General features: G+C 42.9%; 1 protein-coding gene and 1 long non-coding RNA gene across 10 annotated transcripts in view; one reads left to right on the forward strand and one right to left on the reverse strand.

Annotated features, from left to right (window-relative positions):
- Positions 1-23,528, reverse strand: part of LOC143903664 (A-type potassium channel modulatory protein DPP6) — a 63,130-nt gene that overhangs the window by 17,361 nt on the left and 22,241 nt on the right. For 2 of the 9 annotated variants that reach the window (XM_077417485.1, XM_077417487.1), the window contains exon 2: positions 5,599-5,843. In XM_077417485.1, coding sequence (XP_077273611.1) covers positions 5,599-5,700 — 102 coding nt within the window. In that variant the 5' untranslated portion in view covers positions 5,701-5,843. The other 7 variants (XM_077417489.1, XM_077417486.1, XM_077417488.1 and 4 more) reach the window with 7 other exon arrangements.
- LOC143903708 (uncharacterized) overlaps positions 1-23,528 on the forward strand; it is a 54,086-nt gene that overhangs the window by 2,923 nt on the left and 27,635 nt on the right. Inside the window, exon 2 of the long non-coding RNA XR_013258792.1 lies at positions 8,754-8,990. This is a non-coding gene — a long non-coding RNA (uncharacterized LOC143903708). The remainder of the gene's footprint in view (positions 1-8,753; positions 8,991-23,528) is intronic.

Below are 23,528 nucleotides of genomic sequence, written 5' to 3' on the forward strand. Positions count from 1 at the left end.
CGCGATTCGCTACCGTTTCCAATTGTGGACCGTACAGGCCAATACGGCACTGTGCAATTTCATGCGTTGAGCCACGATTGAGAGAATTCGTTGTATTACCGCGAGGACGTTAATAATCGATAAACTGGTACTGAGTTCGGCCGTTGGAAATCTCACGACAATAGGTTGGCGCGTAACAATGCAGTTATTACGAAACGCGATCGCGGAAGCGAGAAAATTATTGGGCCACGGCACGTCGCTGCATCGTGAGAATTCGAGGCACCTGTCGGCGTCAAACCCACAACGGCGCACAGTGTTTTTACGCGGCAGTGCTCTGCATTTACGTGCGTTTAAGTCTACTGTTCTGGCGGAAGTTATTTACGACGTACTCGGGCGCCTATCTTTTTTAAATGCCCTTTAAAACCGAAACTATCGTTTTACTCCCGTAAAGCGATTGCTTTACCAGAGATCCGCCCCGATTACGACACGGCTGCGATAAGCACAGCCAGCCGTAACGTTCGGGTAAATTGCACGTTGAACTTATCCGCTATCTGGATCGTCGAGCGAAATCTGGATTGTAAAAGTGTTAAGGCTGTGATAGCTTATCTTCCGAGAGACTGGAAGTGGTCATGGCTGCTCCTTCCTGTGTCGTTCGCGAAGACAAAAAGTCCGTTTGTTTCGTCACGAATAATCGTCGGCACTGCGCACCATCGTCGTTATTTTGGGCTCAATGGTGCGGCACAAGTCGCCGTTTCACCCGACACCAATAATTAATTCATCCGTTCAAGAGGCACAGATGCGCCGACCTGACTGACGAGCGCGTTTCAGCCAAGTATTTGCAGCCTATCCGCCGCCCACCTTCCGACTCTCCCTCTCTGTCCTCTTCCTCTATATCCACCTACACGTATATCTGTATACATTTAAAATGATAAACACGCGCGCATATTCATACGCGTCATTACGCCACGTGTCAAAATATCGCGCGGCCGATCGTCAACGACTGAAATTACTCGCGATCGATCCGCGCCCCGCGAAAACGATCGAGCGATAACGCGCGGTGTCCGCACGAACATAATTCCGCAGATCGATCACTGGTTTATGCGCTCTTCGTCTCGTCCGACAGTTGGTCCGTTCTCCGGAACTATCGGCGCCCGACTAACCGTGTGTGCCACGCTTCGTGGACGTGATTTTCTTGAGGGCGGAGAAACGCCTCTATCTCTCCCGGCGCGGCGTCCTGCTCTTTTTGCCGTACTCGGACAGGAAGTTCAAAGGGGTGACACATGTGCACACGTACGCGAGGCCGCTTCATGTCGAGATCCTCTCGGGGTCACGAGATCAGTCGTGCAAAAGGGCCGATAATCGAGCGTAAGCAAGCCGCGCCGATAACGCGTTTGACTGATTTTAACGCGGCAAAATTTTCTCTGTCGGGCCTCGGCGGAGCTTTTTTCTTCGCGATTTCGCGTAGGAGACGGGATAAAAGGACCCGTCTCGAAAATCGTACACGACAGGCATTAATTCCCAAGCGCGTGTATCTGATTGGAAATATAATTCCGTGAGAGTTTTCGACGTGATGAGATGACAAATGTGGGGACGATAAGCGCGGTTTTAGGATGCGGCCGCGCTCCGAGAAATGGGAACCGCGACGTCAGAAGTCAAACGCAAACCCCGAGAATTTCTACGTGCCGGTCGTGATACAACAACAAGTCCGGGAAATGGTGCGCGCTGAACTTGCGAAACTGCAGCAAGTTACAACGCGGCGGTTCCTCCACGAGAGGTTTGTAATGATTTTCCGCATCGCGCGTCCGTTCAAATTAAAGCTAGGGACGCCAAGCGTACGCTGGCTGATTAAACCGTTATTTCGCTCGTTTTCGCTCCGCCTGAAAATTTATCGCCGTTTCTTCGGAACGAATACACGTTGATAGAGATCTACATCGGGGCATCACGTTAAAGTGGCTCCAGGATCAAGCTAGCAAGAACGAACGAACATTTACGCATGGACGAACGTGCTCGTTTTTGCCATCCACACTCATTAAAGCAGGCGTTCATTCGTGTTCGCGCTATTTGCTTGATCTGATTCCATCTGTGGAAGAGCTTGTATGATGTCCTATATACGTGTACTGCAGAAGTGATGAATAACGCTATCGATCGCGATGTGTTTCAGTCGTCGGCGGATAAAGTCAGCGCGTGCTCCGAGTTTCGAGTGACATTTTAACCTTTTGTTGGAAATTTTCCGAGGATCCCGTAGGTGACATCGAGGACACCGATGTCGCGTGCGCGAATCGGACATCGGCGGCCACCGGAACGGCAACGAGTAAAACCAACGGCGTTGTTGGTTTTGTGGCGGCGGCTTTGCCGAACGTGTATGGGTTTCCCGGGGCGTATTGTGTTTGCGTGCGCGTGGGTTTGGGGCACGTGCGTGTGCATATCGAGGAGAGCGAAACGTACGTATGTAGCCACCGCACAAAGGGGGGCCTCGATTTTCCGTTCTTCTAAACACCAACCCCCGCCCATCCGTCGGTCTCGTCAGGTAGTCTGATAATTGAATTACTCTAGGTTTGTGTGTGCGCCGGCTAACAGAAGTTTTCCCCGATTCTGTCGTCGGAATCCCTCTACCACGAAGGGAGTGCGCAGTAGCGTGCGCCTTGTTCCTTGTGGTTCTCCCTTCCTATTTTCTGTCCGCCGACGCGGCGAGTGATAAATTTGTTTACGCTCGGAACTATCGACTGGACACCGCACACACGAAAATCGCATACCAATGAGAGGAGCGGCAGACTGATCGATTACCCGAGACATGCGGCGTGCTATTAAAAAATTGTTGAAAAGAGTCGACTAGCTGAATCTGGTTAGTCGAGTTAATCGACGTTGATGAATTTCCCATTGGTTTATCAATTACGAAGCTTTTGTATCGCGGACAATTTAATTTCGTCGCAAGTCGCAATCCTTTGAACTTTGCGAGAAATCTTTGAACAGTGTTAAGTATGAATTATTTATAGCTCTTTTCGATGAAAGCTTGTGGATTCGAATTCTCGATTGTCAAAGGACAAACCGTGTCAGTTGTTTAAGATACTTGTGACGATTTTCTTATTCCCTTCAATCGACTCGCAGAGTCAGAAACCACAGTAAAAGTCAAAGGTGAGCAAAAGACAAGCAGACACGATTCGTGGAATCTCACTAATAGTTCTGCTAATAGATCGACGCGATAAAGGGCGACAGCGGTCGTTAACGAGCAGTTGTTGTATAATAAAACATGGATCTCTTATGAGAATTCGGTCGGTCGAAATTCTCACTCAATGGCCAAATAGAAAGGATACGAGATAAACAGCTAATTTTTCAGAGCGTCTCTGACTGAACACGAATAAACCGCACAAGTGATTTCGATTGTAATTGAAGGAACACGCGCGGGCGATAATAAAAGCATAATAAAAGCGGCTGTCGCAGTATACATTTTGCTACTTGATACGAACGCGATTTTCGCGAAAATATAAGGACATCGTCGGATCGCAGTCTTTGTTCCGGACGGCCGGTTAATTTAAATATAATTAAACTACTTCCCGTGGAAACGCGGAGACGGAGGAGGGCGTTGCGGATAAACGGCGGGCGGAACTATAGTGTAACACTTTCCGTGGACTTGCAAGTGCTCATAAACCAGAACGAAAGAGCCGTCTGCCGGGTGAAAAAGCCGTTTCACGTAATAAGACGGCATGCCTCGAGGGGACACGCGTGCGAATTGTTTAGCTTTCCGGAGTCTTTTGTCACGTATGAATATGTGACTCTATTATCACTTTCTCGATCACTTTCCTCGCAATATAACGGCTCGATTGATGGTCACAATTAATTATCACGTTATTCCGCGGCTTATCTGAGTTTATACGGACTTACACGCGTTATATTGCACGACCTGTTTTTACACACGCTCGAGGGAACGTTGACGTCGAGTTAATGAGACGTTAGCCGTTTATTTAAACGCTCGCCCAAGAGTGTTCTTTCCTATTTCGTCGCTGGACAGGTAGCGAGCGTAATTGACACCTTTGTCAACGTGGGCGTCAATTTAAAGTTGAGATATCGATCGGTGGCCAAACGTTGTAGGAATGTCGTAGAATAATTGTAAATTTAGCCCTTTTGCAGAAAGGCTAAGCAAACAGCTTCCAGCCTTATCGAGATTTCAACGATTTTTCTACCTGATCAACGATGTTTTGTGGAAAGGCCAGGCCTTTTGTGAGAGAATTGACTATTTACAAAAATCGTGCAACACGAATATCTAATGTTTATTCGCGATAGTTTGTTGTGTTAATTACCGCATCGGGAACGATATTCGTTACACCGAGTTATATTCGTAGTTTATACGCGACGTAACTACGCAATTTAAATGTATTACTCTGAGTGGTCACTGCTATCGACACTTAACGCAAGTAATTCTACCGCTTTGCGAGCACGTGAGCTCACGAGGGATTTAATCGCCGTATCCGACATTCAAACCTAATATTATCGTTTAAAACCCGTGTCACACTACGCGGTCGCGGATCGTAATCTAGCCAATCATAGACGAGCAGCTCATCGGTGATTGGCTGACAATCGATCCGCGATCCGTAATCCCAATCCGATCCGTGTCCGCGATACGTAGTGTGACACGGGCTTTATGTAGGACGATATACAAAATGCAACATACATACAAATCATGACGATTTAACATCAATTAATGACGGGCGTACGAATTTTTTTTTTCCAAAAATCTAGAAATAACTCAGTCGCATGTGAAGATTTAAATTGCTTCGAGTACCATTTGAAACTATAAATTCTTGAAAAGCTCTGAAAGTGTCGAATGTCTTAAAACGCTGAAAAGTCTAGGAAATCTTTCCTTAGAAACGCTCGAATATCTAAAACGCTTAAAATTTTTAAAAATAAAATTATTATATATAACTGTATATATAGAATAATGCGATGAGTTAAGATAATAATATAAATTACTATGACAGAAAAAACATATGTATGTAAATATATATAATTTTTTAAGATATTCAAAAATTTTAAGATTTTATTTCGAATAATATTCAAAATATTTGATGTATTTTCGAAGCGATTCGGTTTATCTCGAGCCCATCACTGTATCGAACATTACCCTGAAGTTTTTATACTATAGAAAAGTTATTAGAGAAAAGAATAGTGTGTGTGTGTGTAACATATAAAACTTTTATATCTACTATACTTCTATATTAGATCATTATTAATTGAAAGACGGGACTATCTCATTAAGCTATTTGAAAGATGAAGCTATTTGAAATCAAATCTTGTTAAAGATTTGATTTTATGCATTCACAGATCTATACTAACAGTCCAGTACACTGACCAATCACTAACATCAGCCTTATACATTTTTCTACGTTTTTCAATCTCAAACCGCAAACGTTATCATACAATACGGATTATTAATTCGCTTCTTTATCGTAAGCTTGATTTCTCGTAAGCTCGATTTTTTGTTTGCGAATTAATAACCGGTACTGTACCGCCGTTGTATCGTCCATCGATCGTACACCTATACATGCATTTAAATCTGATCATGTAATCCACGAGAAATACTCGATTAGGATAGGGATCACTTGGTGAGTCGGCTGAGCGATTTACCTCTTTTACCTGGGTTGACTTTGAACGGGGATCGGCGACCTGGACGGTCTCATCGGGAGGCAGCCGCCAGGAGTTCCTCTCGATGTTAACGCTGGCGTTCATAGCGGCCTCCTCCTCCGCCTCCCGTGTCCTTCGTCGGTCTCAGCCACTTCGTCTTCGCGCGATCGCTTCCCCAAGGTCCCCAGGGTAACCCCCGGGCCACTCCTGGGGCCGAGGTTTTATTACGCCAATCCACAGTTCTTCACCTAAAGAAAAAAAAACGAGACCTAATAAATTATACGGTAAAATATGACGTGAAGCAGCGGAAAGATATACATTCGACCAATCTAACGGTGAAATTACCGAATGAGTTGATAAAAGCTGATGAATATTGAATTGGGGGAGATGGAATATCGAAGGATGGCAGGAAGGTAAAAGGAGATAAAGAAGATAGGCTGTAAGCTCATGGGTAGCAGAAACCGGGGGAGTGAAACTCAATCTGAGCTTCGGCCTATGAGTTAAGCACGGTATACAGAGATAACGGCAAATTGAAAGCCGCGAGCAAATGTTGTCAGTACGGTACAAAGCTGAAGTATACGAAGTACGTTCGAATATATATATATATATATATATATATATATATATATATATATATATTCGCGAGTAAAACGACAAAAAGAAATTTCAAATTATTCAAGACAATCAGCCATAGCCATACAACTCGATTGAATTTCTTTTGGTATCCTTTTATTCGTATATCGCGAGCGTTACCAGAAGCCAATCGACGATCGCTTCGACGCTCAACGTCATAATTTTTCCGGAGGAATTTAATATCCGCGCGGTACAATTACACAATGCCTCGAATTCCGCGAGAAACTTGCGGCGTGGCGCTTAACTCGGGATTTGTACTCGGGGTGAAGAGGAAGAAAAGTTGGCTAAGTTATTGCGCGATTTTTTTTGCGCAATGAAGTTGCAACGGTGTGTGTACGGTAACTGAAATGGGATCGCGATAACAAAGTACCGATTTCGGCTGCCGCGAATTTATGGGGCGTAAAAGAAATACAAAGGCGTAGCGGGAAGAGAAGGGGCAGCATCGAAAGGGCGACCGATCGATCTTTCCGTTCCTGTTTTTCCCGTCGTTACGCGGAATAATGCGCCGCTGGAGACTCGGTGAGCGGAAATACATCTGTAAAGTTACACAGCTCGGCTAATCTCACCGCAGAGTTTAACGCGACGAAAATCGTTTTACATTGAGTTTGGATCCCGAGCTCACTCGCGTCTCGAGTTATGAAGTGTGAGCGGTGATTATCATAATATCATTTTAATACGACAGCATCTGAGAAATTATCTTGTCAAAAACTTTGAACGACATTATGAGGTGCTTACAGATGAAGGTTAACTCTTCTTACAAATAAATTTATCAAGGATGCGCGCTTGTATTTCTCTTTTTGACGAGCGTCGAAAGATATAGGAATAAAATTTATCATCTATCGTTGTATTTACAATATACCATGGCACGATCTTGATTGTATAATTAACATGTGGAATACATGTGAATATATACCATCTTCGCGTACACAGATCACAGTTCAATCTTCATGTTCTTAAATTAAATATTGAATCGCCGCTCCGTCGACCAGACTCGAGAAGGCTGCGGTAAATGTCTCTGTTAATCGTTTTATTACTTCTCCGAACAAACATCGATACGTCAGTAAGAGGATGAGATAAGAGTGCATAGAGAAAAAAGGCGAAGAACTCCGGCGAGAAGGAGCGTTGTCCTCGCCGCGCCATGAGGGATGCAGCGGTAGCGCGCGCCGTGTTAGCTTCACATGTGACGTCAGAAAGGTTACGTCAGTGGCGCGGCAGACTGTGTAGGTACTACATACCCCTCGGTGATGGTGGAGATGGAGGCTGCGCTGCGGAAGGGAATACGGGGAGAGAGAGAACGGAGGGACAGTTGAGAGGTCGCGGAAGTGAGGAAAGGAGGGGATGCGTGAGGGTGATCGCGGGTGGATTCGCGGATGCCGCACGGAGGACGGGGCTGACGCAGAATAAGGTCGGCCACCCCGGATCTCCATCCCCCGGATTTCATTCATCAGTCACAGTCAAGCGTGGCCCGCGCGAGAGCTAACCGGATTAATCCTTTCGCGATTGTCTGCACGGCGGAAAAGACAAAGCCGAACGCGACTTGTGTCGCAATGGAATTTCTAAAAGCAGCGATTACAGGGCGGGTACCGTGGTTGCGTCAAAAGTGTAAGTTCGTCTATTATCTCGGGTAACGCGATAAATTAATGGCCCCGAGTTAAGAGAGGAATTGTTTCTCGCCTCAAGAGAGGTAGACAGATCAGTTTAATTGTATAGCGATGCAAAATGTTTAAGATAACAGAAAGGGGACCCGAGTCGCCCAAGTTTATTTCGCTGTGATAACGGTTGAGTCTGACTGACCCCGTGTCGTTTTATTCGATCTGCCTTGTATCAACATCGTAAATCAATTCCGAATCTCCGTTCCGCAAGAAAGCCCGTAAGTTAAATGCGGACAGGGTAATCGAATTCTCACTGCGAGCATCACGGAATGGATTCGCAATTTCGCTAAGCTCACTTCTGTCGAACTTCTTGCAAAAGCATCCTACTTCGTTTACGAGTTATATGGCGCCAAATTGGCTCGTGAAATATTTCATACGATTCCTCGGCGGTCCTCCTCATTTGATCGACCGACGGATCATATGGGTTAAATTGCAAAATTGGCCCATCAAATGCTTGCCTTCTTTATAATTATATAAGCGTACGATTGTAGGCGAGCAAGAAATTGATATATAAGATCCAGTAGCTTAGCAATCGCACCCGATATGTGAAAATTCTTGACAAAATTCGTTTTCTGTCACCCATATTTTTCGCATTTATACGTCCGCAATGTGAATCTTTTCCTGCTAAAATGGGACAGATATAGCGGCGAGCTCTGCCAAACGACATCCTGTATGACGAATTCTGCAGTATCCTCCAGATCGTATCTGTATCGCACTCTCTAAGGATGAAATTCGTCGTGACTTATTCTTATTACTCTTTGAAGTGGAATCATTATCCCCAAGCCGGAAGCAATTACGCTCCTCCGTCTTGCGGAAAGTTCCAGATTCTCGACTTTTTTTTTCATTTTTTTCTCTTTGTCTATTGCATTCTAGTGGAAGACGCAGACGATGTGAGGAAATGCCTCCGTGAGGAAATATTGGGTGTTACGAAGATCGATACTATACGAGCCGCGCCGACCTTTCCGATGTTTTCTTTCTGTTGTCACCTGGTTTTCATTTCCATGTTACATCCACGACGTTGATATCGAGAATTTTCCTCTCGAGGCTCGTGGATTACTCGAGAAGTCAAAAGCGTCAATCTGTAACCATCGACTGACAGATAGCTCGTAGGTATGTACATACGCGCGTTTATCGAATTCGCAGTATCACGCGCGCGGTTCAACAACTGTTTACCCATTTATCGCGTACATTAAATCTTTTTGCGACGCAAAATTAGCTTTTTTAGTTATTCCAACGGCGCAACATTGTGCATGCTTTTGCAGACATCTGCCCGATTTCATAACAACGCATGCATTTTTCAGGTCTTTGATTTCAAAATTAATGGCGTGGTTGAAAATTGCGCAATTTATTTCTCGGTTTAAAGCCCGTTGGCACATCACGTAATTTATATTTGCGAAAATTTTCGATTTAAGTACGAATTTCCAATAATTTCAATTACAAAGGAAAAGTCAAGCGAATATTACTACGCAGAGTATTGGTACGCGATGTTACGACATACATTTGTGAAAGCGCATTCTGAGGATCAGTTTCTCGTTGCAAATCGACGCATTGAAAAACTCGCGTCAAAACCTATTTTCGAATCAAGATCGCGAGAAGAACGGAGTATTCTCCATCGCTGAACGTTCATAACTTCATTCCGGATGGAACTTCGGTAAAGAGGACTCGATATTACCTCTTCGAGGGAATCGATGTTTCGTAAATAACGTTGTGCTCACGAATCACGATGAACGCGCGCAATAGCATGCACATAGCATGTCGATGCATGTTGATTCCCCAAGCGCAAAGTTAACTCTTTCAACTGCCGGTAATCGATGTCCGCTTACGCGGAAACGCAGTTCGAAAACAAAGCCATTTGTCTGTCCCTGGCATCCCTGGGCGAAAGAAGCGAGCTACGATCGGACGCCGGCTGCGCGAAAAACGATGATGAATGCGCCGGAATGAAGCCAGCTTGCACTTCAACGCCGATGATGATCCCGGATTCCCTGTTTTTCACCCTCTCGCCGCTGAAGAGGAAAACGCGAGTCGCGCGGACAGATTGATGATGGTTCGTCAACGTGTTCCCGAATGTTTGCTTTGTACTTTGATCACAACTCGTATTAAACTCGAACAGCGTGCCTCTCTGATGAACGTGAAAATGACTTTTGCTTAACGGAAATTCAATTTAACGCCTCTTTGCTCGCAACTTTTGGCTGTTGCGATATTAAATATCTTGTGCAACTAGAGAATTAAGTTTCATAATAAGTAAGCTCCGTATTAAAATTCCGTTAAAGGAAAACCCACTTTGAATTAACGAAGCCTGTTAACTTGCAATAAGTATTATACTCACTCGATTATGTCGGGGTTGAAACCTTCCCGAGAGGAGAGAAGTTTTCAAATATACATATTTGTGAAAATACAGTCTTGTAATCCGCGATGTAATGGCAAATTGTGCCGTGATAAACTTACATACAAGTGCATTTAAACAGCAAAATACATTAGAGGAATTTTTCTCTAATTTATACAAATGATGGCGACTTGCTCGATGATATAACATTTTTTGATTTTTTATTCTTTTTTCTCAGTTATTACTTAAATTTCTACTATTCTCTTTCAGCTTTTCGCCTAAAAGTAGACGATGAAATTGAGCCAAGTAATTTGGAAGTAATACATGGTAATGCTAAGGCAAATGAACGCAATTAATTGAGTATTCAGGAGACAGCGTAGAAAGAGAAGTAATCTTTTTCTTCATCTATAACAATCGATTATGTAGAAAGAGTAAGAGATTTATCGTGCACGGTCGAATCCAGGGGACAAATAGTTACTTAACTGTAATAGATCCAACTAATTGTCGGGAACGAGGTAAGAGTTTCGCTGTAAAAAATTTCAAGCGCTTTAATCGATACCTAGGACCGATTACTGGAACTATCTAAATTCGTTCGTCTTGAAAATACGACTGTCTCGTGTTTTTCTGGTGTATTTTCCTTCTCGGGACGCGAGACACATTAATTAACGGTAATTGTGGGATTCTTCGTGACGTCGACGACGGAGACGCGAACGAGCTTCTTTTGTGTACGTTGTCTTCCAGCAGTGATCCAAAAGGGGAGAAGACTGATCGCTCAGCGAATCCGCGGTAATCGCGTTATTGTCTCCTGAAACTACCTGTTGTATCCACATCCGAACGCAACTGATCAATTTGCTTCGAGAGCGAACACGCTTAACGTCCGTATCAAGCCTATCTAACTTGATCTGAATACTCGCTAATCTGAATACCTAGTACCGAGTACTTAGATATCTAATCTGTGTTCACGGAATTACTCGATTTATCTGAAAGAAAGAGAGAGAGAGAGAGAGAGGGGGGGAGGAGGGATAGAGAGATTGTTCATGCAACATTAGAGAAAATTAAATAGCACTTGGAATATAATCCGCGTACATGAACCGTGTGGTGGATGTATGTACAAGAAAGTCGGACTCGCAGAGTTTTAACGCTTCGCTAATCTTGGGATTGTTATTCGTGTCAGGGCGAGGTCGACGAAAAGTCCGCGGGAACGCGCGTGAACGTCAACGGACGCGTCTTTTGCGCGCGACACAGAAATAAAGCGAGAGGTGACCTGGCTCGTAACCAAGACGGTTAATCTCGCGCCCCCCGCGCGGACCGATCTGTTCGACGACTACAAATCCGGGGAATATCCCGTCATGCAGTATGCGGCATGCGGTATGCAGCCGCGCTTGCGAATCGATCTTTTCCCGCGCGTACGATATCCCTCCATCCAAGTTACGGGGCCGATCTAAAGTTCAACGTCAAACTCATGACTTTATTTTATCGCAAGTTACTACGGGAGAGAACGTGCTTCGAGTCCCTTCGGATAATGATTAAATGCGAATGAGAATTTTTCATCGATCTACAACAATGGAACAGCTATTAATTATAATTTGATCGTACGACGTCATATCATAATATGGAGCATTATATCGCGACAGTGGTGCTTAAGGGATAAGTTATTAGACCGAGATACGGAGGTATATACCATAAATTCGCCATGTCGCCGATAAGCTTTAATCTTATGAGCAAATTTTACGTAAATTTTTTATGCATTTTGCTAGCAGCTAATAAAACATTCAAGTCTAATATGGCTTGTCTTTAAGATTGCGCATTTTCTAGCATATCTCGCGATAAGTCGTCGGCACATTAAATCTCTTTAATTATGGCGCATTAATTAAGCGAGAAATTTTAATTCGGCGGAGAGAGCGTTCAAAGGATACGTGATCGTTATCGTGAATGAAACTAAATGGATAACGCGTATTCAGAGCTACGTAATTATTCTTGGCTCGTTCCGTTTTCGTGCGGAAAAGAAGATCCGGAAGAAATGAAACAATCGTGTTTCCGCATGCGCGCTTATGTCCGCCTCGCGGCTCCTAATTGTTCCTCGGGAATTGCCATCGCCGCGGAAATCTTCGCGAGAAGATTGACGTGGCGTTCTCGTCTCCGTTTCCGTATAGTTTAATCCCTTACGCGGCCACTCTGCAGGAATTCGACTTAATTCCTTCCGTGAATCCCCTCGCGATATCCCGCCGCGCGGATCCTGAAGAGAGAAATCTTCTCACCCCATTGTCCCGTTGCAATTTCAGCGTTTCGCATTTTCGATGTATCGCCGGCGATCGCGCGCCCAAGTTTTATCCTCTCCCGAGTCGAGAGTTCGATCCTTTCTCAGAAACTTTGCGCTGCCCTTCGAGAGTCTCGTTTTATCTCTAGATCCTCTTCGCAAAATGATCCTTCCCGGCCTGATCCTAACAGAGATAACTCGAGTCCGTGTCTTTTATTTCTTAATTCCTGTCCGGTGTCCCCCTGGCGGTGACTCACCTTCTCTCAGCCGTGGAAAGGCTGCAACTTTCGATGAGAGGTCGTCTCCACCGAAAAGATTTGCGGAAAATCGATTTCTTTTCCTTTCCAATTTAGTTTTACGCAAAAATCCCATTACGCGGTCCAACATTAAGAAAGTTTTATATACTACCTTTCAAAATCTTTTAAAACATGTTCGCAAAATCTAGTTATGTATCTTTTAATCGTAAATCATATGATGAAAATATATCTAAAAATATCGTCTTCTACAGAAATTTTTTAATTGCTGCAAAGCAATTCAAGTACCTAAGCAGACATGCTGAAGCATCTTGAAAATTTTGACGTTTTAAAGACAACCACACTTGATTTTAATATGCATTCCAAGGTGTTTTATAGGAAACTGAAATTGCACATATCGTGAATTTGACAACTCCAGAATGATAAGGATCGCGTATTTTCGCTATCGAAGTTATAATAATGGATGGTTACAGCCGGATCCTTTCCGGTTTTGTATAAATGTCTGCGAAAACTTTTACGCGTTTCCGCATGAATTGTACACGAAATGTTGCCGACGTTAGGTCAACGATGTAGTTTCGTCGCTCTTCCGCCGTGCGATCTCAAATTTTACGCGACAAGCGAATTGGCACGATTTCTCACGTCCGTCTTAAAAATGCCTAAATAAAAACAGCTGCATTACGGAACTCGAGTGGAAAACTGAGCTTACTTTTGCTGAGCTCGCCATTTCTCTAAATGGAAGTATATCAATACTCAAAAGCAAAAGGACTTGATCGAGGGATGGTAAAAACGTGATATCGAAACGCGCGATGCGCGCAGTTATTCACAGAATTGACAGGTGCAACGACGAGATCTCTCCGAGTGCATCTGGAGCTCTGCAGACTCGGTCTGAGGATGCAAATTTAATTTTCACGAGCGCGGCAAAATCACGAGCAGTCTGGGAATACCTACGAAATGTCGCGCTTAGTCTCTTCTTTTAAGGCTTTTGCTTTCGACGCGAGTTAAAATTTTCTGCGAATAAACGTCACTGCCAAGCAAGAGCCGGATAATCCATTTGCCGCGGTACATTTGCCGCGTAATGCCTATTATAACTCAAACGGCATTGTGTCGGTTATTCCAGCGTGAACGCACGTGTTGCGCCGCTTATCGGCCACCTTCCGCGTGGACGATTTCGCGGTAGACGAAATACACGTGTCACATATATACATATATATACACACACATACACACAATGTTTTATTCCTATTAATAGGACCGCATTGTGTCCGACGGGTCGCGCTGACGTGTTTGGTTGGCGGTAAAGAGCGATTGGAAAAAATATTTTTCTGTTCAAACGATAAAAAAACATTTCCACCGTGTCCGCACTGACGCCTCTCGTGCGATATTAATTAATTACCGTCCTGACAACAATCGCGATTAATTGCGATAAACTCCGGCAATATTCTTCGTGAAAACAATAATGCTCGGCGAACGCCTGTACGTGTGCCGATGCACAAGCAACTTTTTCTATCCGTCAGCATTGCTGCATTCATCCTATCTCGTGTGGCTTTCTCAAAAAATTTCGAATTGTTTCGTAGGAAAATTAATTAAACTGCATTTTTATTTCACAGTACATTTGCGCTTATAAATATTATAAGAATGTCGGATATACGAAATTTAACGCGAACGTAGGTATATTCACTTAACTTCCGTTGAACTTGTTTGTTTTGACTGGTTAACAAATATTATTGCGTAACTTGTGCGTACTGTTTAGAACTATATACGATATAAATATCTCATACGCGTAATAAATTTGAATTAAAGTTTCTTCATTACCGCAAAACATGAAACATATAAAAGTTTATTATTTTACGAACTATCGAGTACTAACTATTCCATATAAAAATGGAAGTTTTTATCATATAAAATTATTGCGAAGGAGCTATACATTCTCGAAACTATTGAAATCAGTTACTGTTGAATAAATTTTAACATATTAACAGTCATTGATAATGCACGCACGTTTTTACACACGGGACACAGCAAACAAATATTTTACATCGCAGGCCGAAATACGCCATAAAGTATTCACGAATGCCATTCGGTTTGAGACTCCGGTCTCTTTTTTTCATTATTTTTTTTATTGCACACGCCACTACTGTAAGAGCGGCAGATTGTAACAATAAATATCCTGCATTCGCGGCCACGCGGCCCGCGCGTTTTGTACGTTTTCAACATAGCTTGCGGGTACCGTTTCCGTTTTCCAGACAGATTGTTCTCAAACAATAATGACTTATATGACCATTAAAAGTGTTCCTTTCGTGAATTTTATTTTATCTTCCCTTTTGACGCAAAATTGACTTTCCCTCAATTACCCGAACGTTGCATCGTTTACGTCTATACATTCAACAACCTAGTGTACTTCGTCCATTTCGTCCAAAAGCGGATGTCGATGTTTCGGCATAGTTTAAAGTACGTGATGTAATACGATGTTTACGACGTCATCTTACGCGTTTTACGACGACGGCCTTTTCCGTTTGTGTCGACCCGGGCTGAGATGACTCCGCTGTATAACTCACCCTGTATATACATATATTTACGATGTTTGGCTTTTGCTGGGACTCGAAAGCGCGATGAGTGCGATCGCGGGAAACTGAAATTCCTGTCGATTCCGAACATGGCTCTCCGCCAAGAAAGACTATAGGAACCGTGTTTTGAAGATTCTTTTCCCTGCCGACCCTGCCCTTCTCCTCTCCGATTCTCTCTATCTCGTCGTCTAAAATTGACCGCAATAAACCTATAAAAATTTTGCCTAGATATAAAATATAGATCGGGGGGAGGAGACGAGAGATTGGTAGAAAAACCGCGAACGAAAAAAGAACGCACAACGCGACGTTTGGTATTTCTACTTGCAATATATCATCCCCTCCCCTCGTACATCTTGAATTCTGAAGCTAAGATCTGAGTGAACTACTTGCGTCTTGCGGATCTTCGAAGTTTCGAGAAAGGTATCTTTTATTTTTTTTCTCACGTTTCCTTCAAATTCTTCTCTTCTCGAGTCGAAAAGCATCTTTCTCGCGCGAAGTCCATAGGTGCAACATCCTTTATGTCTATGTCGAACTGCTATGTCGAGATTGCCAAAGTTACTTTCTAATTGTCCTACTTTTCGCGATGAAATTCGTAGCTTATTGTGGTACGACGTTGCAGGTGGCTTATCACGCCACGAAATAAATGTTGCGAGGCTTTGCATTGACGCAGCATTCTCGAAGTTTCCGGCGTGTTTCAATCAGAAAGAGTTAGCAAGCAAGCGCTACCGCCAATCTACCGCATTGCAGCGCATTAATTAATTGAAGACGAGCATGGGCGAGACGTACTCGGATCGACACGGCTCGGATATTCCTTCTCGTGATAAATATTTTTTACACGGTGCACGGGTCGAGTACACGGGCTTACAAGAAGCATATTTATCTTACCCCATGAATCTTTATTCTATTTTTGAAAATATAACTTGAAGATGCAAATTAAATACACACTGGCATGGGAGGTCATTATTTTAGAGAATTAAGCTTTTTTTGCCATATTCCGGAATTAATTTTTCAGTTTTACTTTATATCTTGACGGAAGAGGTTGGATAATTAAATATCCTTAAGTCAATTACGTATTTCCATCACCGGTTTAAATCTAAGGATAAGAGGGAAAAAGAAGTAGAGGAACCTGGAGCAGCTTCAGAGAGAGCTGAATACACGTGTGTTCTCACGCAAAATTTCATTCTTTCGCTCTTGTCATGCGATTCCATGCATTATATCTTTTCTCGTCGTGTTATTCGAAAGTAAAGAGACGATCGCGAGAATCAAAAGAAGAGGGAGAGAAAGAGGGAGCGCAATGTAGAAAAAAAAAATACGCGATACAATGCCGACGATGCTGCGGATTCTCGGATTTTCATGGAATGCGATGCACGAAGCTTATCGCCCGTACGAATTTCTCTGAGCTCGCGTACACGCGTGGTACTTATAAGTGCTCGTAATTTTCGTGTCTGGAATTAATTTGCTGCTGCAATCGTGGAAGTACGCACCGACGGATTTTGTCATTCGAATCTCTTCGAGGACGATGCGCCGTAGTCAAACGTCCAAAAAAGATAAAGATCCAAACGCTCGTATTTCCGCGTTGAGTCATTCTGAAATATCTGTTTCACGCTAATTTCAGAAATACGATTGATAATAACTCGCGGTGACCAAAAATAAAAGATGAGAAGATATAATCTGGATTCTGGAAGATTGTTAATTCAGAATTCTAAATAGCTTTTACATTTACACGCTTCGCATTTAAAACCACAAGTCTCCATTTTTGAGAATATAATTTAAAAAAAAATGCAAATTAAAGACACACCGGCGTGGGAGATCATTATTTTAGAATTAAGCATTCCATTTACTTTAGACGAAACTTATATTTTTTTTTTTTCAAGGAAGTAAATGGAATATCTGAAAATAATGTGTCTCCACGAGGGTTTCTAGTTTCTATACGCGAGAATTCCCCGCAAAGCATTTCGTGAATAATACTTACTCCTTGCGTCGAAACGAGGCCGGCGTTCGGCAGTGATTAATTTCTTTCTCTCGTGGTGCACTTTGCACGCGAGAATGAAGATTTTCGAGAAACTTTTTTCTCTCGTTTCCTTGTCGTTGTGAGCTTTCTCGTCGCACCTTCATGCTCATTAGTTCGTCAGTTCTTTCGACGTCAATGTCGGCGTATAGGTACTCACTGCCTATAGATAGATCGTTCTTTCAAATCGGGGCGCTTATACTCTTCTGGATAGGCATTGTGCAGATGTTAACGTGACGTAATTTAAAAGCCGCCGGAAATGTGAAGCCGAGAACACCATTAATCCAACGCCGACCGCAGATATTCGAGTTTCTTCGATTGCCTCTTTTGCCGCTGTTTTATTTATATTGTAGTTCATATTCCACTGCCGTATCACCTTGTGACAACCGTAACTCTTGAAATGAATATGGAGAATATAGAGAATGACTTCGATTCGATTTCATTCGACGATATCACGTTTCTAGAGAAGATACATTAATAAAAAAAAAAAAAAAATAGAAACTTTGCTGTCGCATCGAAACTGTCGCTGTTTTGTATATTTGATGGAAACTCACCATGTTAACAAGTTATTCGACGCTACAGCAGAACTTTTAGTTCAAAATAGAAAAATATTGCCGAATAAATTTGGAAACATTCATCTCAATAATACGAATTCATATTGCAGAGAAAATCTATTATCTGCAATTATGTTTCATTGTCACAACGAGAAACCGTCATTTCGTTGATGACAGATGAATCCGTGTGTTACTATAACAGAATCATTTTTCTAGATTTAACAAAACTATTTTCAACACATAAAGCATTTTTAAATCTTGCTGTTGTCCATTTTACCACGATAACGTGAAATGAAGAGAATTTTTTCACGAACACAGATAAAAAGAGGTAAAATATGAAATAGCTGTGAAAACTATCGAAAGAGTTGCTTTGAAAGATTAGATCTGCAAACTTTCACATTTCCTTTATGCTTTTAGATTGTTTTTTTTATATAGCGAAGAAACGTTTCAAATTTCCTCTACGTGCTTCGTAGTCGAGAGATCGGCTAAAGTGTTGGATGTTTTGATCCGCGTATTCCAAATCTCGTTATAATTGTCATAAAGCTCCGTCTGGAAAACTACCGCGGAGATAGCCGACGGCGATAAGAGCGCGAGGGAGCGGGAGGGACAATCAACGAATTACCGTCGAAGTTAAGAATCTCTTCGTCGGCGCGTCATTATCGCGCGGGACAAACCCTGATGTCGGGATTGATTATCGCGGCACGCCCAGCGTTACCCGAGTTATTCGACGCAATTACGAGAAATTTATCTCGCCACCGCGCGCCGTTCTCCATTTACGTCACACCGCGAAAATTTACGCAACTCCGCGGCGAAACCTGCGCGTAAATTAGGCTGCTTTACACGCCATTCCCGGTGGCTTGAGAATATTCCGGGACGTTTTTCTTATTTCTTTCACCGGTGCGCTCGCTTTTTACTCCCAACGCCGACCGTAACGATGTTAACTTTGGACTGAATTGTCGCGTGAACCAGAGACGAGAAAGATATAGATATACCGTTGTACGGAGAGAATGCGCGTTAAAATAGTCTATAAATCTACAGATCGGCGGACGCTTCTGGACCGGTTAACAGATTTACGACGTCGGTGTTGCGCGCGTTAGCCATCGAGCTCGCGGAATCTGCTCGCGGATCGGATATTCCCTCGTGATTAGTAGGACCGATTGGATACGTCACGCTGCGTAATGAAGTGCCGTATCTGCGACAGCGGAAGACATCGGATAGCTGCGGGGGGCGAGGTGGCGGCGCGACACCGAAGGACAATATCTATACGGTCGGGAGTTTGAGTGCGGTCAGGCGCGTGATTAATTGCCCGAGTCTCTCGAAACGCTGACTAAAGGCTCGCCGTTCCGCATCCGCGGATCTGGCACCGGATCGCAAAATTAATAACTAGCAGCGTTAGATGAAAGGTATATAGGCTTAAGAGCTTTCTCACCGGTAACCGGCACGCCCTGGCAACTGTCGTTCAAAACCCCGTCGTGCAACCCCGATCCCCGAAGACACATCCGCCCGTTATGGCCACGTGTCAGCGATTTTTGCGGGGAGTCATAATCTGACGCCTATCTCGTTTCCCGCGACGAGAGAGAACCCGAGCGATGCGGTTCTTTTTTTTTTCATCGATCATTTCGCATATGACGCGCAAACGACTAATTAGATTAGAACGCGGTATTTCCCAAGATTACCAGGCACTGAGATATTTAGAATTTATCGAGTTCTCGATATCGAATATTTATGTTATACGGAGAATTATGGCCGAAATGGATTATATACGATATTTTATGTAAAATCTTAATACGTCGGACGTGTATACAGAAATGGAACTAAGCCACGAATTTTTCTCGCATTTCTCTGGCGACTACTTTTTACTCTTTTAAACAGAACAGATAGAGATTCCCCGAAGAATTGTCTTCGATAGCTCGCGTGCGTACAATCTGTGCCTTCGGACGAAAGATGGACGATTTGATTGTGAAAGATGTGCAGTTCGCGATGAATTTTGAGACGAGCTCGAAGTGTGGACATAATACAATCGTCGTAGGGAGAGAAGACCTTAGACCAATATCAAAGGGGAAATTGTTGCTGCAATGTGAGACACAGTTAAATCATACTCGACCTTGCAAGACGTCCACTCGAAGCCCTCAAGAAGGAGATGAAAGATAATTGAACGACGTGTCGAGGACTAGTATAAAAGTATCGCGAGTCCACTGCGACGATTCACAGTTAAATCCGTTGACACCGATCTCGATACATATTTATTATTCATTAAAACGTGGCTCTGAACGGTGTTTATCTTCGCGAGTAGCGATTAAGCAGATCTGGTAGCTGGATATTAATAACTCAGATCACATTCGTCGCGCGTCACGTGCTTGGGTTCCTCTAATAATACTCATCTATTCTTACCAGAATGCATTGCAGCAGGTTTACGAGCTCCGCGACACAAAATGTGCACTTCGTCAAAGAGTCAAACTAATTGCAAAGTATCTTGCTAGGACGAAGTAGCAGGGTGTGTGTTTGGGTCACTTCTGTAATATATGTTCGCTCGCAAAATTTCTTCTGGGGTTTCGAGTCAACGTGATTCTTATATAAAAAAAAAAAAAAAATTAGGTTGGATGCATGCATCTTGCTACGGCTTGCAATATAAAACTTTCAAAGTTCTTAGCTTATCTCAGCGCATCTTAGTATAGGGTTGGAGATTGGAGTCGGAGGGAGAGTCCTATTGATAGCATGGAAACAATATATACATTTATATTTACGTATATTATTTTCAGAGCTGCTCATATATAAGGTAATACTAAGACGCTATCTCAGATATCGTATTTAAATCAAAATAATAAATTGATAAGAAATGATTCAATTTAATTCACACGCGTTAGACAACTATCGAAACGTTCCAAGTTTCCTGCCGTGAGGCAAACTCGTTTGCATACTTTCACCGTACCGTATGACGGGGCTTCCAGATGCTATTTAAACTTTAAGTGACTTTGTGTTGAAGAGCCTTAAGCACGCTAATTGAAAACAACGAGCCACACCAAAGCGGCCACAGGCGAACTAACTATGGCCGTGGCGATTCGCATGGCCCACTTAGACGGATCAGAATAGCATGAGAACTGCGCGACGAAAATTTTAGTCCTCTCTTCTTCTGTGCATACGAGGTTTCTCGCGACGGGTAAAATTCTACCGTTCCCTTGGACGACAATTTAGGATCGCGATCAGAAGTTACTGTATGAAAAAATATATATATTTAAAATTGTGTACCTTACTCTTTAGTGCTACAATGGGTTTAATCATTGTTTCGACGATCGATAGCTTAATCGTGAGATTATACCTGACACTTTTTCAAAAGTGTGTGAGAAGATCGTCGGTTACATCGTAGCGTTAACAGCGGCGTTTAGAGATATCGCAACCGAGAGAGCTCTCAAAGCGCGACGCGGAGTGCTCTCTTCTCAGCGTGACATGCGACAAATTGTGGACCGTATCAGAGATCGCCAGCCGGCAGGTTCCACGGATCGCGCGAATCTGCAAATCTCTAAATGCATCTGCCCGCTCGCACGAAAATCGCGTCTAAACGTTCCGCGTTTGGAGGTACTTTACTCGGCGTATTCAACTCTTCGGCGTACAAAGTTACAACGACGAACAGAGCGAGGATTAACTCAACTATCGGCGTAACTTGAGTAGTCTGAATATTCGTATCCGGCTGAAGCGTATCCGTCGAGTAAAGATATTTCGACGAGCGATGCAGTAGAAACGGTCGCTATAAGTCAGCCGTGACGCGCAGCCCGCCGAAGCATTGACCGCGGCTGTTGCAGTTGCAACTGCATTGAAATTCCTCACGGTCGGGCACCCTCGAATCGACCCGAGTAGGGTCGTCCTGGTTTTTTGCGAAACTTGACCGGACGCATGAACTTGCGGCTCCAACGAATTCATTGCTGTCAAATTTCCCGTTCATATTGCCACTCTTACCGGCTTAATGTCGTTTCGGAAGCTGCGACGCGACGAGGAGAACGATTTTATATTGGAATTACATATTCCCGACGCATAGAAAAGTTTATAAAATTCTACATAAAGTTTTAACGCACTCTCGGATAATTAATTAAATTCGCAGTAACCAACAAACCAACATACAATCGATTTAAATGTTTTCTTATTTAGCTATTGTATATATATTCATTTTTAATATTTGTGAAATTGCTTTATTTACATACGGAATTTATTATAACCGCGATTTTATTCCGCGGTTTTATTATAACGAACTTACCAATTTATTAATTTTTATTAACACTTTCATTCGAGCTTATCACTTTCATACACCAGTAATAATGTATCACCATTAGCCGCGGTTGTCAATGCCATTCAAAACGGAAGTTTCTTTCACATTATTCTGCAAAATTCACTAGGAAAAATGATAATGTCAAATTTTGTAGACAAACAGCATCCGTTAAATACGCTTTGAAAATTTCACTGAAAAACTGCAGCGCTGTCAAGTTACGTACCGAATCATTTTTTCAGCACTCTCCCGGAAGTAAAACTTATGTTTGGACGTCGCACGATTTTCGCGACGCAAATAAATAGCGTTCGTCTCATTCGCGCGTTCGTTCTTTCCTTCTTTCTTCTCGTTTTTAGAACGGAGCTCTAGCGGCTTCGGACTTGCGACTGAGTAAATATTCGTCGTCCGTCTAATTTTCCGTTCCCTCTCCTCGCGTTCGTCGCTCTGTTGCAACTTTGGTTGTCTGGTTCTTTACCTATCTTCTCCTCTCTTTCTCCCTCTTTTTTATTTTCTCTTTTTCCCTATTTCTCATATCCTTGTTTCGGAACATAGAAAAATGACAACTTGGTACGACAAATAAAAAAAAAAACAAATAAAAAAAGAGAGAAGAACCGCGAGAGGGCCAAATTTACTTTCGAAAGAGTACTTGAATACCAAATAGCTGGGAGCACTTTGGCTCGATGTTTTCAATCGATCTAGGATTTTCTGGCCTAAAATGCAAACCCCATCCCTCGTGCTTTTTGTTCTATTTTCATTTGATGATCTCTCGTTGTTCGTCAGTTTCGATAACCGAAATAGAGAACAAAGGAAAACGCGGGAAAGGGAAATGGGGAAAAGAGAGAAAGAAAGAACTAACATCGAGGTAAATAGTGCTTCAGGAAATACGGTTGATGGGAAAATAATCGAAAGTGACGTGCATCTCCGTGCAAAATCATAATTGTGATTCCGCATATATAATCATTGCACGCTTTTTTAAAGCGCGGAGTATGGGGCATTTAAAAGTATGACTTTCCCTCGGCATTTGCCAACGCTGTTTGACTAATGCATGTACGCAAAGTGATATTGGATGAAATATCATACACGGTAATAATCTCGTGTTTTCTTTCGAATGCCCTTCTCGTTTCTTTGAAGCTCATGCTGTTTCTTCTGTTTTTCTCTTCAAAACAAAGCGACAAAACATCAAAGGCTAAGAGGAGACGTACAGTTTAAGCCATTCAATACCGGTCCTTTATTTGTTCAGACAAAAATTTGTATACTTTATGTCAAAATCAGTATTGTGACACACCTCGCAAATCGTGATGAGTAGGTATGACTAATCTCATGTCGATTTAAGGGTTAATAACACTGTAAAAATTGATGTTGATAAGCTTCGCGATTATTTCTCGCGGCAGAGGAACCACGGCGTCTTATCGGCATTTTTAATTACCTTTACC

The sequence above is a fragment of the Temnothorax americanus genome, unplaced genomic scaffold (genome assembly GCF_048541705.1).
Source record: "Temnothorax americanus isolate GAGA-0224 unplaced genomic scaffold, ASM4854170v1 Scaffold49, whole genome shotgun sequence".
Lineage (NCBI taxonomy): Eukaryota > Metazoa > Arthropoda > Insecta > Hymenoptera > Formicidae > Temnothorax > Temnothorax americanus.